Below are 14181 nucleotides of genomic sequence, written 5' to 3'. Positions count from 1 at the left end.
CTTGCCTGCCACGTACAAGACAAAACTCCTGTCATCTGGATAGTTTCTTGCTTGATTCCTCTCGTCCCATTAAATTATTTTTTATTTTTTTATTTTGGTCCCTTCCCCCGTTGCCCCGAATCCTCGGCCTGAACCGAGCGTCTCCTCCTGACCCCTTCTCCTGCCCCTTCCTACGCCTAAGGCTACATCCCTGTTTCGAGATCACGCCTTTTCCCAGCCATGAGGCACGACGTTCGCATTTTGGGGGGCTCAGTCTTTACAGGGCTCGTCCAGAAGGTTTCTCCGTTGTATCCGGTCGGTTCAAAATGCCACTATCTTCCGTTCCCCCTATCCCTCACGGTTTGCGCAAGTCTGAGCATATTGTGTTAGTCGCGAGTCAAACGACGCGCAACCCCAGCGCCACTCAATACCCCTCTCCTGCACTCGCAAAGTCAAGTGATCTGAGGTCGCCCTTGAGTAAAGGCGACTTGGAGATGCTTGTTTGGACCAGGCTACCCTGCTTGTTTCAGCCTGTGCACCCTCGGCATACCCATGTTGTCCGGGGCTCTGTTGACCTTGGTTGAATGCATTGCCTACGCCTTTGTATTGAGGTTGCTTTGTTATTGTCGACTTGTACGACATGCAGAATATGGAATGGTATCGTTCAATACAGTGTTCTCATTCTGTTAAACAAAGCAGACCGGGAGCGCAGAGAGAAAACCGAAGCCGTGTCCGTTGTACCGCCCAGGAGGCGACCGTTCATACCCAGGCACGCATCAAGTCCATTCTTGACGTCCCGTAATAGTGCAAGGAATCTGGGTCAGTTGATGCTCAATGGCATCTTATGAAAGGCATTCATGCCTCTGTAAGGCACAAAGATGCGAATGTTCCTGGCTGGCTGCCTTTGGTCGAAAACACATGACAAGGCGTACTTGCCAGCAAGGGATCCTTTGATGAGAAGGTCAGCATAACTCACTCCTGTAGGTGTCAACCAAATCATTTAACATTGATAAGTCTGAACATGCGTCATGGGGAAAGGTTGGCAGCGAGATATCAAGACTAATATCAGCGACGATCTGAGTCACACTTGGCTAGGGAAATATTCGTCTTTAGCACTCGGCAGACTTGAGAAAAGAGTTCAACTTTCGTTAGTGCTTCTCTCCTCCTCTAGATCACAGGAAGTCAGAGCATTCGACATGTCGTCCACCAGGCAAGGCCAAGGCGGCCAGACTATCAGACAACGTGGGCAAGGCACAGCCAACACCAGACAGCTACCGAGAACCTTGGCAACCAAGCCATTGACAGCTAAAGCAGTCATGGCGAAAAACTTGAAGGCCTTGAAAGATTTCTGTCCCAATCGTCTTCAGCTTCAATGGAACCTCCCTGACCATCAGCTCACCGATCAATTCTTTGCAGAGCACTATGCCGCCATCGTGTCGAACGTGAAACTTCACGTTGACGACATCTTTAGAGTTGGAGACCTTCCGCTTCGAGGTTCGTTCTGGACCTTTGCGGCTGAACGTAAAGACTGTGATCTGAAACATATCATCCGAGCCATTGCCCGGCCAAATCCCTCGGACCCGAACCCTTGGGATGATTTAATGACATGCAACACAAAGCGCATAGCTGTAATGCGGGCAGTCTTTATGGCGATATACTCGAGACAGTTGTTTTCCGTACAGCTCTTCGGAGCAGACGACACGCAAAGGGAAACACTCGTGCGTCAGGATGAACAGTTTGTTGGGCATGAAGGCGAGTATCCGTTCGACAGGAAGGACGCAGTGGGAACGTTGAAAACTAATCTTCTTCCAGGTTTTCGTCGGTCGAACCTCAGAGCCACAACGGTTAGAATGATGCTTGCTGAGACACAGGGTCTTCCGCCACTGTTCTGGGCCCACGTGGACCAGTTTGCCTCAAAGGTCTTCAGGCTTCTTCATCCCATCCTAACTTGGATTAGGATGACATGGCCTGAGAATGGGAACAACCCCTCGATCCGGTCAATTTTCCAGATGATACACCGGGACACAGCGTATGCAGCATGGCTTGCCGTCAATGTCCGAATGTCGCTCACAGTCCTCAACTTTGACTGGCGGCTCCCGGGGGAACGCTACCTCCCGGACCAGGTCGAGCTCTACCCGGAAGTGCATATGAAGCATCGACACGAGGTGATGGAGCGCGAGCTGCGCAAAGCACTTGCTCATGGGGCGGCTCATCCGGGGTCTGACAACCCCAAACTACTAACGAGAACTGCCAGAGTCATGATATCAGTGGTGCCTCTTGTCCAAAGAGTCGCCCTCGTCGCCGGCACCGATGGCGAAGAACCAGTTGGGTTCCGGAAGACAACTATAATAGCTTCCCGAGTTGTCTACTACCATGGCCTCGACAACGATCTAGACGACGCGGCCCAGTTCGGAGAAGGCCCCCCTAGACACTCGTCCAGAAGGGGCCTGTCGAAGCGAACGGTTTACGTCTCCTTTTGTGTATGTTTGACGATGCTGGTTATATCTCTATTAGTCCGATTACCCCATGTATCAGACTTTAAGATGTTGTTCAAACATATCTCAACTCGTTTAGGACTGAGTGAGTTTCTGCGGGACTAGACGTTCGTTGATGTTGCCTCACAACGAATTGCTGTAGATCAGGTAATGGAGGTCGTCCAGCTTTGTCCGGTTTCGAAGCACCAGGCGCTAGGTTTGAAAGAGGCGTTGGTATTGGTATGCCAGTTTGCGGCTGGAAAGTAGCAACTCAATAGATGTGAATACGCAATATCAAGAACAGCTAACGCTTTTCTATTTCCGAGCTATGTGTTGAGAATGAAAAGAAGATGGGCCAGCCAGCCACAATGCAATCCAGGGGATAAGTCGTATCACATAAAGTCGAAGTAAAAACAGTAGTAGGGAAAGCAAAAATATTGCGCCGAGGGGGAATCGAACCCCCGGCTCCCCGACGCTGCTTGATGGCAACGGAGAATTTTACCACTAAACCATCGGCGCTGATGTATGAACGTCGAAATCCAAGCCCAGTGTACTGGATTGGACAAAAGGCGAAAGTGAGAAGGTTATATTGCGAGGCAGTGCGGTTGTGCGCAAGTGAAGGTGGGGGATGAGGGCTCAAGGGTCTCGCAAGTTCTGTTCCCAGGACAACTATGGTAAGCGGCGCGGCACCAGGAACTCTGTCAAAGCGCTTGCAACTCCACTTGTCGCTTAGTGTAAAGGCCTCAGCTAGTGTAGGGGGATTTGAGATTCCCGTACGGACAGTTAGATCCGCCTTTGAACATGATGCTTCGGGAAGCCCACTCTCGGCCGACGACGATGTCGGAGTGATTTTGGAGAGCCGTTGGCCGGTCATCTGAAAGGGGAGGCCATGGCAGGCGAGCCAATCGTTTGGCTGACAATGACCAGTTGGGAAGGACCCCTTCGATAGACAAGACTGCCTGAGAGGGGAACCGTTGATGCCACGTGCATGGGGGAGTGGGAGAGAGCCAGGAAATGGCCGACTGTGAAGGGACTCCTCTGCCTAAGCAACCGACTTCGGGGTGCCCGACATATCTGCATGAAGGCCTTTGCGCTGAACAGCCCCGACAACATCAGTTGAGACCAGTTTGCCGCTGGGAGGGAAGGGTCTCCCGTTGTATTGCCACGGCAGGTTGGGGAGTCCACTGCCAGGCATCTAGGTTGCTTGTCCCATTCGAGTCAGGCGGTGAGAGAAGCAATGCCAGGGCCGGGAGTACATAGGATGGCGTTAAGCGCCGGCAGCGTGCAATGTAGGAACAAGAAAAGCAGGACAAGGGAACCAAAGGCAAGAGGGGGAGTACATCCCGTTCCCCAGTACGGTGCCTATTTTGGCGTCGATGACGGTCGACCTTTGTCTGCTTTAGCAAACTATTACTTGACTGCAAAGGTCCTGATGCTTTAGGTGAGGGACTTGGGGGACTGTAAACACAGCAACGCCAGCCACCATGTCTCCCCAGTTGCCAGAGGATCCCCAATACCTTGGTGAACGGACGTCAACTTGAAGGCTAGTCGCAGCACCACAGTCTCTCTTACATACTGTATGAGCTCTGTAGAGGAGGCGAAGCGAGAACGTAGCGAGCCGGGGTCCGATAAGATAAAACCCACCAGCAGCAAGGGGCACCGAGGCGGGGGCTACAGCGGGAAAGGGCAAGAAAATTGCTTTCGCCGCACTCGAATCTCGAATTTTTGTGGCATTGGTGGCATGGCGCTAACCCGGTCTCAGCGCTGGAGGGGGGTTGGTGGGGCTAGGGAAGGGACCCAGAAAAAAAAGTCGAAATTGATTTTTTTTTTCGGCCTTCACAAAAAATCCTGTGTTGAGACCCGGAGCGAGAGAAATTCTTCTTGAAAGGACCCCACGTCGCCCGCCCGCCCTCCTCATTCACATATCTTTCTCCTCCGCGCAAACCTCCCATCCTTCAATCCTCCCCTCCCCCATTCACACAGGTCGTTTTTTTGTCTTGTGCAATCTAAATCTTTCAAAATGGCGGACGAGGTTTACGATGGTGCCATTGGCATCGACTTGGGTACGTCTGATTCCTCTTGCTGATGGTTGATGTATTTGGGTCGTGATCGTGGTTCTCGAGGCCCCCCTCTTTGGGCTGGCTTGAGCATCGCCCACGGCCACCACCCCCGGCAAACTATCATCAACCACGATATGTCTTCGACACTGGATCGAGGACATTGGTCTCTACACAGACAGAAGCATCGAGCTAACCGTGTATTCTCCTCACAGGAACCACCTACTCTTGCGTTGCGACGTACGAGGGTACCAATGTCGAGATCATTGCCAACGAGCAGGGTTCTTTCACCACCCCTTCTTTCGTTTCCTTCACCGATAAGGAGCGTCTGATCGGTGAGGCCGCCAAGAACCAGGCTGCCATGAACCCCATCAACACCGTCTTCGATGTCAAGTGAGTTGCAGCCTTGCCTGTCCGTCTTTGCTGCCCTGCGATCTATGCCTCTTTGTGGTGGGCGAGAAATTTCCCCACACGAGGAGGGGTAATCAAGCGCTGAGGCAGAAGGAAAATTTTCAACTTGACACGACGGTTTGCTAACCATCCATCTGCGCAGGCGTCTTATCGGTCGCCGCTTCGATGACCCCACCGTCAAGAAGGACATCGAGTCCTGGCCCTTCAAGGTTGTCGACGAGAACGGCAACCCCAAGGTCCAGGTCGAGTACCTCGGCGAGACCAAGACCTTCTCCCCCCAGGAGGTCTCCTCCATGGTCCTCCTCAAGGTACGTTTGCTCTCCCAGTGTCCCCGGAAACACACCTCCGGTCACGGCACGAGACTACTGCGATGTTTGCAAAATGCTGACCCCCGCAACAGATGAAGGAGATCGCCGAGGTCAAGATCGGCAAGAAGGTTGAGAAGGCTGTCATCACCGTTCCCGCCTACTTCAACGACAACCAGCGTCAGGCCACCAAGGATGCCGGTGCCATCGCTGGCCTCAACGTCCTCCGTATCATCAACGAGCCCACCGCTGCCGCCATTGCCTACGGTCTTGGTGCCGGCAAGTCTGGCAAGGAGCGCAACGTCCTCATCTACGACTTGGGTGGTGGTACTTTCGATGTTTCCCTCCTCAACATCCAGGGTGGTGTCTTCACCGTCAAGGCTACCGCCGGTGACACCCACTTGGGTGGTCAGGACTTCGACACCAACCTCCTGGACCACTGCAAGAAGGACTTCCAGCGCAAGACCAAGAAGGACCTCTCTGGCGACCCCCGTGCCCTCCGCCGTCTCCGTACTGCTTGCGAGCGTGCCAAGCGTACCCTCTCCAGCGGTGCCCAGACCACCATTGAGATCGACTCTCTCTTCGATGGTGAGGACTACACCACCCAGATCACCCGTGCCCGTTTCGAGGACTTGAACGCCAAGGCCTTCAACGGCACCCTCGACCCCGTCGCCCAGGTCCTCAAGGATGCCTCCATTGAGAAGTCTGGCGTTGACGAGATCGTCCTCGTCGGTGGCTCTACCCGTATCCCCCGCATCCAGAAGCTTCTGTCCGAGTTCTTCGACGGCAAGAAGCTCGAGAAGAGCATCAACCCCGATGAGGCCGTTGCCTACGGTGCCGCCGTCCAGGCCGGTATCCTCTCCGGCAAGGCCACCTCCGCCGAGACCGCCGACCTTCTGCTGCTCGACGTTGTTCCCCTGTCCCTTGGTGTCGCCATGGAGGGTAACATCTTCGCTCCCGTCGTCGCTCGCGGGCAAACTGTTCCCACGATTAAAAAGGTTTGCCGAGTTCTTTTACTTCACGTCTACGTTTTTTTGTCGCAAATTTCTAACCATTTGTTTAGAGAACCTTCACCACCGTTGCCGACAACCAGCAGACCGTTCAGTTCCCCGTTTTCCAGGGTGAGCGTGTCAACTGCGAGGACAACACCTCCCTGGGTGAATTCACCCTTGCTCCTATCCCTCCCATGAGGGCTGGTGAGGCCGTCCTCGAGGTTGTCTTCGAGGTCGACGTCAACGGTATCCTCAAGGTCACCGCCACTGAGAAGACCTCTGGCCGCTCTGCCAACATCACCATCTCCAACTCCGTCGGCAAGCTCTCTTCCCACGAGATCGAGAACATGATCTCTGGTATGTCTATCCCAACTTTTCTTGATAACACTCGGTTACTAACAATGAATCAGACGCCGAGAAGTTCAAGACCAACGACGAGGCCTTCAGCAAGCGCTTCGAGGCCAAGCAGCAGCTTGAGTCCTACATCGGCCGTGTCGAGGAGATCATCTCCGACCCTACCCTGTCCCTCAAGCTTAAGCGTGGCCAGAAGGACAAGATCGAGCAGCAGGTCTCCGAGGCCATGGCTGCCCTCGAGATCACCGACGCCGGTGCCGATGACCTCAAGAAGCAGGAGCTCGCTCTTAAGCGTCTCGTGACCAAGGCTATGTCCTCCCGATAAATGCTCAACATACAACAAGGAATTTTCTTGTGTTTTGTTGACGCGCGGAGGATGTTTACGGCTTTGACGAGGCCGCTTTATTGCGGTGTATCTGGTTCAACTTTCTTGCGTTTGGGTGGCCGAACAGATTACGGCCAGGCAGGATGCGAATAATTTGGGTCAGGTGATATCAAAAAGGCACTTAAAAGTTCCTCCTTTCTTCCAGCCGCCTTCCCCTTATCATATACCTCCACAACCTCACACACGACACGACTCTGGCATGACTCTCGGGCGAGTAGGAATGCCTTCCGGGTGCCGTCTTCTACGGCTTTCATAGATACTGTAGAAAGGATCAGGGCGACATGAAATGAAATTACGTCTACTTCAAGCTTGTTCCCGTACTTGTGTGATTATACTGGAAATTGCCTGCAATGTTGATACGTCTTTCATATGCCCAGGTCATGATCGGTGCTGAAGAGTAGCGATCTAGTCTGCGCTGGACGAAATTTCCCTTGGATGGCGAACACAATGCTCAATGACTTTCCGTCCCTTTTGGCTTATACAAAATGTAGTAGCAGTCGAAGAAAAGGTTTGTGTAGTAACGTAGTATGAGATTTTGTATTCTTTAGAGAAGCTAATGGTTTTTGTATTGATGACCATCACGACTTTGTCATGTTGAACTCAACCGACTAAATTCCACAGACAACACCAGCGAGAGGCGACAGATCCTACTTTCTCACAAACAGATATGATTAAATCTGCGCTAGACTGGGTTGGGACTCGGTACTAGAGATAGCACTGGTGGCATTTAGTACGTGGTTTTTAGAGACGAACGGTGTCACGTGCTACTGGCCAACTTAGTTGTCTACGGGCGTCATGACATGAAAACCAATAAGACAGAGACCTTCGAGAAAGTAACAGTTAGGGCCTCATGTCAGCTGTTCCCTTGTATCAGTAGTCTACCGGTCCTGGACCCAGCATGTTGGCTTCGTGGACACGTCTCATAGAGATCTGTAGGACAGTTCCGTTCGAGGCCGCCGGCAAAGAGGTGACAAGGGTTCAAAGTTGTTTTGATGCAGGGCGATGCCCTGTGTCGGGATTTCTGTGATTCTGGGTTGAGACATTGAATCACGGTCAATGTATATCACTTCATCTATTAGGCTGAAGCGCATTCGTAGCACATAGGCAGGACCAAGTATACCAAGTATCGGACCTCTTCTCTTGTCATCTAATATCTGGTTTCCTCTGCTGTTTAGATTGAAACGCTCATATTCAAGACTTCATCTCAAAGGATGCGACGGTGGCATTGGTAAGAAAGAGCGACGGTAGAAGGTATGAATGCAGCAAGGATGTGATTTCAAGAGGTATAGCGCTAGTGGAAGATTTTGTTTACCCAGTCCCCATCCTTTCCGTTGTGCGTGCTTTTCTCGCCGTTGGGATGAATTGTGATATCCTTTCATGATATGAGAATTCCTCGAAGCTCCAAAATCTCTTCGATTTGGTCGACGACCTCTTCGGTCGTTCGAGGTGAGGTCGAAACAAAACTAACACGGGCAGGAGGACGGCGTCGACATGCGGTGGCCACAGTGGGGCAAAGTCACGCTCGACCAATTAGGTAGCAGGATACCCCACCCTTCTCATCCCATTGTAGCCGTCACTCTCTATCCTCCTTCTCATTCATCCAACCACTCGCCGGTATTCTCTTCATTCTCAGTCGACGCTGAGGATACATAATAGTGGCTCTGCAACAACGCGGCAGGCGTAAGGTCTGCTGACCCTGCAATTTCCGGGCTCGGCCGTACAGCACAGCGCCGGGATGGCCAACTGCACCTTTGACAAGTTCTTCGACCTCCCCGTCGAGATCCGAGACCAGATCATCTCGTACCTCTGCCTACTCCCGAACCCGATCCAAATAGGCCCTACCGAGGCCTCAGAGATCCCCTTCCCGCACGACCTGCTGCTCTCCCACCCACTCCTCTACGCTGCCGGCTCCGCCGTCTTCTACGAGCAGAATCGCTTCGTCCTTAACCTCCAGACCGGTTCCCGTGCCGCTGTCGAGCGCGCCATCTGCGACGTCAACGTGCCATGGCTCCTCGGCAATGACCGGGCCCGCCGCCGCCTCCGGTATCTCGAGCTCTCACCGGGCCGTCTGGGCAACGTGTTTCAGACTCACGTCTCGCCGGCTGTGGCGGACATGATCCTTAACGGCGCCCTGCGCCACCTCAAGCTCGTGTTGTACCCGACGAGCGCCGACAAGGTCGTCTTCAACCAGAATGCCGCCGACGCGCAGTCGAGAAGGGCTGCCATCACGCGACGCGACGACGCCTTTGCCCATTCTCAGCCGTTCAAGGCCCTGTTGCGGCTACTGGCTGATCCGGACCTCGAGACGGCTGAGCTCTATGTCGACCCTATACACCGCGACTTTTGGTGTGAGTTTCATGAGGGCGTGGCGTGCTGCAAGGGGCACCAGAAGGGGCCATGGCAGCTCATCCCGATCGACTGGAGGAGGCTGGCTGCTAGTTGTGGTCAGGATCATGAGCTCAGTATTGTTCGGGTGGGGTGCTGAGTACATGATGGTGTCGTCCGGTGCCCTGGACTCACATCGCATACGAGATCCTGTGTCGTTGATGACAATGACTTCAGACGCAAACAGCAGTCCATGGAACGTCACTGACCATGTCCTCTCGATGGATTCTTCGCCCATTCCTGCAGAGCTGGAGAGGAGGCCTCCCGGATTTAGTGATATAAAAAAGACCGAGAGAGTAGCCAGAGGCTTGCCGTACTGATTCTGGCGCATTGCGGTAACTTGGAATCATCTACTGTAGTCCGCGCCTTCGGGACGTTGGAGGTTTCGAGGCGGACCACGATGCGGACCTTATGGTTTGATGATCATCTGGTCTGAGACGGTTCTTGTCCGTCTGCTTTGGATGTGACCAAAATTGGAGTCACACACTCAAGTCCCTTCTAGCCCCATCAGGGCCAACTTCGTTGAGCCCATTTTAATACTTATCCACTTTCCTAAGGCGCATTAACTTTCCTTCCACTTTCTCAAGTAGACTGGACCTCGTTCATTGATGATTCAACTCTTCATGATTATTCAAAACAACAAGATCCGTCCTCTGGAGCGCGGTACCTTGCTCTAAAGGAAGACACATCCTCCAGCCGGACCTAGAAGATACACCGAGGAATATCGGCCTGCCTAAACCCATGACCCATCCCATGGGTGGCTTGAAGGATGCAGCACGGCAGCTTCGACTGCCAGTGAGTTCAGGTCATTTTGGACTTCCGAAAGGCATGGTCCAAGGAGCTTAATTTGAGCAAGTATCGCAAGGCTTGCAGAGAAGGTTGAGGTCACAAGGGCCTTCTCACACGTCAACAACCTCGATGTGACGATTGAGTCGCTCGAACCAAATGGATCTTCTCCCTGAATTGCGTATCTACACTACGAGCCATGGAAGGGATTGCCTCGACATCACTAGAAGGAACCTGACAAAAGTAACCAAAGTAACTCTTCGACTCACGGTTATGGCTCCAATTACCTGAGGAATATGACGGGCCAACAGTCGACACAGGGTTCGCGGATGGTGTTCTGCCAAGATTTCCCGATACCATGAAGTGGCCTGTACTGTTCGAAGATTCCAACAATGACCTTACCGCGGTTCTACACGAGGCATCGTCGGATCTAGTCCTGGGGTTCGGTATAAAACGTCTCCCTTCCATGAAGTTTGCCAGTATCTTCACCAAGACAATCCTGACTGTGGAGAGTATGGCCGTCTCCTACACCGTCACCGCCTACTTTTTCGATGCACGCGAGGTCACCTCGGTCTGGGAGAACCTCACGGAAACCATCACCTACGTTGAGAGTTGTCAATGAAGGTGATCAACTCAAGCAAATTGATGCCCTATTGCGATCCGCTGCGCCATTTGCTCGCCGGATTCCTCAGATTCAAAATAGAGCTGCAGCAAGGGATGAAAGGTCGCGCACGAGCGTTTGGCTGCCGCATCGTGCAGTGTTCCATGACTTATGCTGATGCGGAACATGGGCCTTTAAGATCAGCCGCCGGCTCGTGAACGCATAAAGGAGACAGTCAAATCATTCGGTTACATGCCTGCCACCCTCTGATCAATGCGAGCAATTTGGGTTGGCATGGGAATACGGCACACGAGTTACAGTTCATGGGTCAGATGGTCCATCCGGTGTTTCTCAAACATATCTGAAGGAAAGACAAGAACCTCATCTTTCAGTAAATGCTTCTCTCGCCAAACAATGAGTCTTGCGCAGTTGGAACCAGGGCTTCCGATGCGATGAAACTCTATAACTCACAATGGTTATTGTTCTATTCAGCTCCAGATAACAAAGGAAACACAATCGTTCCTAATAACTCGACGTTTACTTTATGTTTGGTGTTGCTAGAATAGTACGTATCGTCAGTTTGCACACAGAACTTGAGGGGTACAGTCAGCCAAAGCGACGATCTGCAACAAAATACACGGTGGTAAATTTCACAAGACTAGTGATGCAGAGACACCGCAAGATATCGAGAGCCGTACACATGACAAGTATAGGTCTCTCGTACTTATCTACGTCCCTAAATTTCTCCTCGCCGCCTTTGTTACGCTTCCAACTCCATGTAATTTGCTGTTGTAAGAGCACTGTCTCAACTGTAAACGTTGCAAAGCGAAACCTGTCTCGACTGGCCCAACGAACCTAAGAGAAACCGACTTCTATAAACAGACCTGACACCGGCTACTGCGTAAACAGTGCTCAAAAAACAACATTTAGCAGCCGTATCACCACAGTGCATCTACCGGGCAAAACAAACGGCGACGGACAACGGCCCCACAACTCGCTCACGTTCCCGCATCCGGGTGGGGCCGTGATCGTCCCGGGGGGGCTAGTCAAGAGAACCACGGGCCACCGCTCCGCAATGTCAAACACCAAAACCCCCCGTACCCCCTTTTGCCCTCCTCCATTTCCCACCGCCTCTTTGACACGGCGCCAAGCGTGGCACGCCCGAAACGACTATCGAGCCTCACGCCGAGTCTGGGTGCTACGTCGCTAGGCGCCTCCCAACCTCCCCCGGCACGGGAAGATCTTTAGATAGAAACAAAACCTTCCTCCGCCCAAAGGCCCCTATAGGCCAGCACAGCAGAACCGCCAAGATGATAGACTGCTTCAAAGTTCCCATGGGTAGCCACAAGATGGCTCCGCCCACGCATCTGCGGCGACTCAACCGTTTGGGCCACTTCTGGGACCTCGCTCAAGCTTGCCCGCCCTCTTTTCTCCCTTCCTCGAACAATAGCCAAGCTTGGCGTGAGACCTCACGAATCGGCTTCGCTCCCGGACCCATATGGTACCGGCTCTTGCCACTCTATCGTTTTCTCACCGAATCGAACGCAGGTACTGTGCGTTTGGTTGCAAACGCCCGTTGCTATTTCGGCACTTTTCAGTGACAGCCCTTACCGCTAGGGAGCTCAAGAAAAAGTTGGGACGACAAGCGGCGGCATTGCACATCCTCATCCCGTCCAATCTTGGCGCGTGTCGGAAGGTCGGGCCCGGGCCGGCGCCCGGGCTTTCCCAAGACCTGTTCCTGTCCGCCCTCCTTGATGCTGCGGCTGTCGAGAAGTCTCGCGGCAGTCCCTTGGATCGAGACAGGCCAGACAAGACAATGGACACGTCAAGACTGCCAGCACAAACATTCTCAGCCCTTCCTCAATGCCGTGACGTCAACGGAGACGGAGATTGTATCATCGACGGAAATCCTGTGGGGTCCTTTCGTCGTCAGCTCTGTCTGCATTTTCGCCATAGGATTTTCACTTCGACTCAGACGCGGTATATCGAATACACGAATGAAGCACGAGTATCTTCCAAATTTGGCAACTGCGGTGCAGGGTGCCAGGATGCCAAGGGCTCTCGGCCGGCAGAGCGGTCACATGCCAGATTCGACCCCGTAGATCTTGCCCAAGTCTCTCACCTCTCATCTGCCTGACAGGGGGACCAGCGGTCGGAGACCTGACAGCAAGGAAGCACAGGCACAGGCACTCTGCAGAAGCAAACCTGACCAACGCCAGAAACCAGGGACTCCTACTATGTAAGCTGCCGTCCCGTAGATAAGAAGATTGACTCGCAGGGCCCGGAATATGACGTTCTGCATAGTGTAGTCCATAGCTAGCCCCCCCCGAAACTCTCTGCGACCCGCAGGCACAAAAGATGGTTTGCGAACTAAGCCCGACCACTGCGATAAAACTCGAGCACACTTCCAAGAGACTCTAGACAGACTGCGTCTACGCCAATCGCACCTCATCATCACATTCACCACAGCCCCCGAGCAGGTAAACAGTCACAGTAAGAAGACAAAAGAAACAGACGAACCAAAATCAATCGAGATAGAGAAACTAGTCGAAACTATCGAAACCCGCTCAGCCTCGGCATTAGAAAACCCCTTGTCGCCATGTCCAGTCTCTACCCCACGTGTCTCAACGGACTGCAATCCCCCTCGCACCCTCCCCCGTTCCAGTCGACCCTTCGGTGCCCCTCCATTCCAGCCCGCATGTCACAACTTTGCAGGATGCACCGAGAGGAAGACATGAAGGGGGCACAACAGCGGTCACAGAAGTGACGGCAACAACAACCGTCAAACACGCAACAAAAGCAAGGCAGCGCACTCCAATCAATCCCATCACCCCACACCACCAGGTTTCGCAGGAATGCTGGAGGAGGAGGAGGAGGTGGTGGTAAGCTGTATTTCGTCCACCTCCATCCGGGTCTCCCAACTGCAGTACACGTTGAAACAGAAAACTCCCAATCCCAATCCGCCAGCCCGGATTGACATGACAAGTCAAGCCCAAAGATACGAGCCGCGCTGCTGCTGCTGCTGCTGCTGCTGCTGCTGCGCGTCCCTCCATCACCCCCATGCCGCTTGATCAGCGGGGTCAGATGTCAGATCAGTGCATGAATGGCCCACCCTATGGAAGCTTGGTCTTCCATTCTTCGGCCTCATTCCCCTTTGCTCCTCCACCCTTTGTCTATAGACTGTGACTCTGTAAGCATGCGGGCGGGTTGGGGCAATAACAACGCAGGTTGATAAGCAGGCGGACGGAAAGAAGCTTCCTTCCCTCAAGCTGCCAACGCCCCTCTGCCGTGTCCCCCGGTCTTTCGACACATGCATCTGGTCTCCGCCGTCCCCCTTGCCCTTCCCTTGATCCGCGCAGCCCGGCTATTTGATCTTGCGGTCCATCAGGTTCCCAAATGCGGTACAGCCGACTTTCCCATGGCCCACCACCCATTCTCGTGCAGGTCAACCT

The 14181-nt window shown here is 53.2% G+C and overlaps 3 protein-coding genes and 1 non-coding gene across 4 annotated transcripts; 3 read left to right on the top strand and 1 right to left on the bottom strand.

The window, feature by feature from the left end:
• Positions 1-2891: 2891 nt before the first annotated feature.
• Positions 2892-2972, bottom strand: ColSpa_tRNA_091. The gene is given in 2 exon segments: positions 2892-2926; positions 2937-2972. It is a non-coding gene; the product is annotated as a tRNA-Gly (tRNA).
• Positions 2973-4473: 1501 nt separating this feature from the next.
• ColSpa_03430 (ribosome-binding protein 1) lies at positions 4474-6897 on the top strand (the record flags this gene model as incomplete). The annotated part of the gene is made up of 6 exons (XM_049269642.1): positions 4474-4516; positions 4726-4903; positions 5064-5229; positions 5322-6224; positions 6290-6575; positions 6629-6897. 6 exons carry the CDS (start codon positions 4474-4476, stop codon positions 6895-6897), a joined length of 1845 nt encoding a protein of 614 aa, XP_049125599.1.
• A 1795-nt stretch (positions 6898-8692) lies between these two features.
• ColSpa_03429 (uncharacterized protein) lies at positions 8693-9442 on the top strand (the record flags this gene model as incomplete). The annotated part of the gene is made up of 1 exon (XM_049269641.1): positions 8693-9442. The coding sequence occupies one exon, from the start codon at positions 8693-8695 to the stop codon at positions 9440-9442; it is 750 nt and encodes a 249-aa protein (XP_049125598.1).
• A 1044-nt stretch (positions 9443-10486) lies between these two features.
• On the top strand, positions 10487-10750 carry ColSpa_03428 (uncharacterized protein; the record flags this gene model as incomplete). Its single annotated transcript, XM_049269640.1, has 1 exon — positions 10487-10750. One exon carries the CDS (start codon positions 10487-10489, stop codon positions 10748-10750), a length of 264 nt encoding a protein of 87 aa, XP_049125597.1.
• Between the last annotated feature and the right edge of the window lie 3431 nt (positions 10751-14181).

This window comes from Colletotrichum spaethianum (assembly GCF_022836535.1).
Source record: "Colletotrichum spaethianum MAFF 239500 DNA, contig06, whole genome shotgun sequence".
Lineage (NCBI taxonomy): Eukaryota > Fungi > Ascomycota > Sordariomycetes > Glomerellales > Glomerellaceae > Colletotrichum > Colletotrichum spaethianum.
Note: the sequence above shows the minus strand (reverse complement) of the source record. Positions and strands in the feature narration are given on the sequence as shown.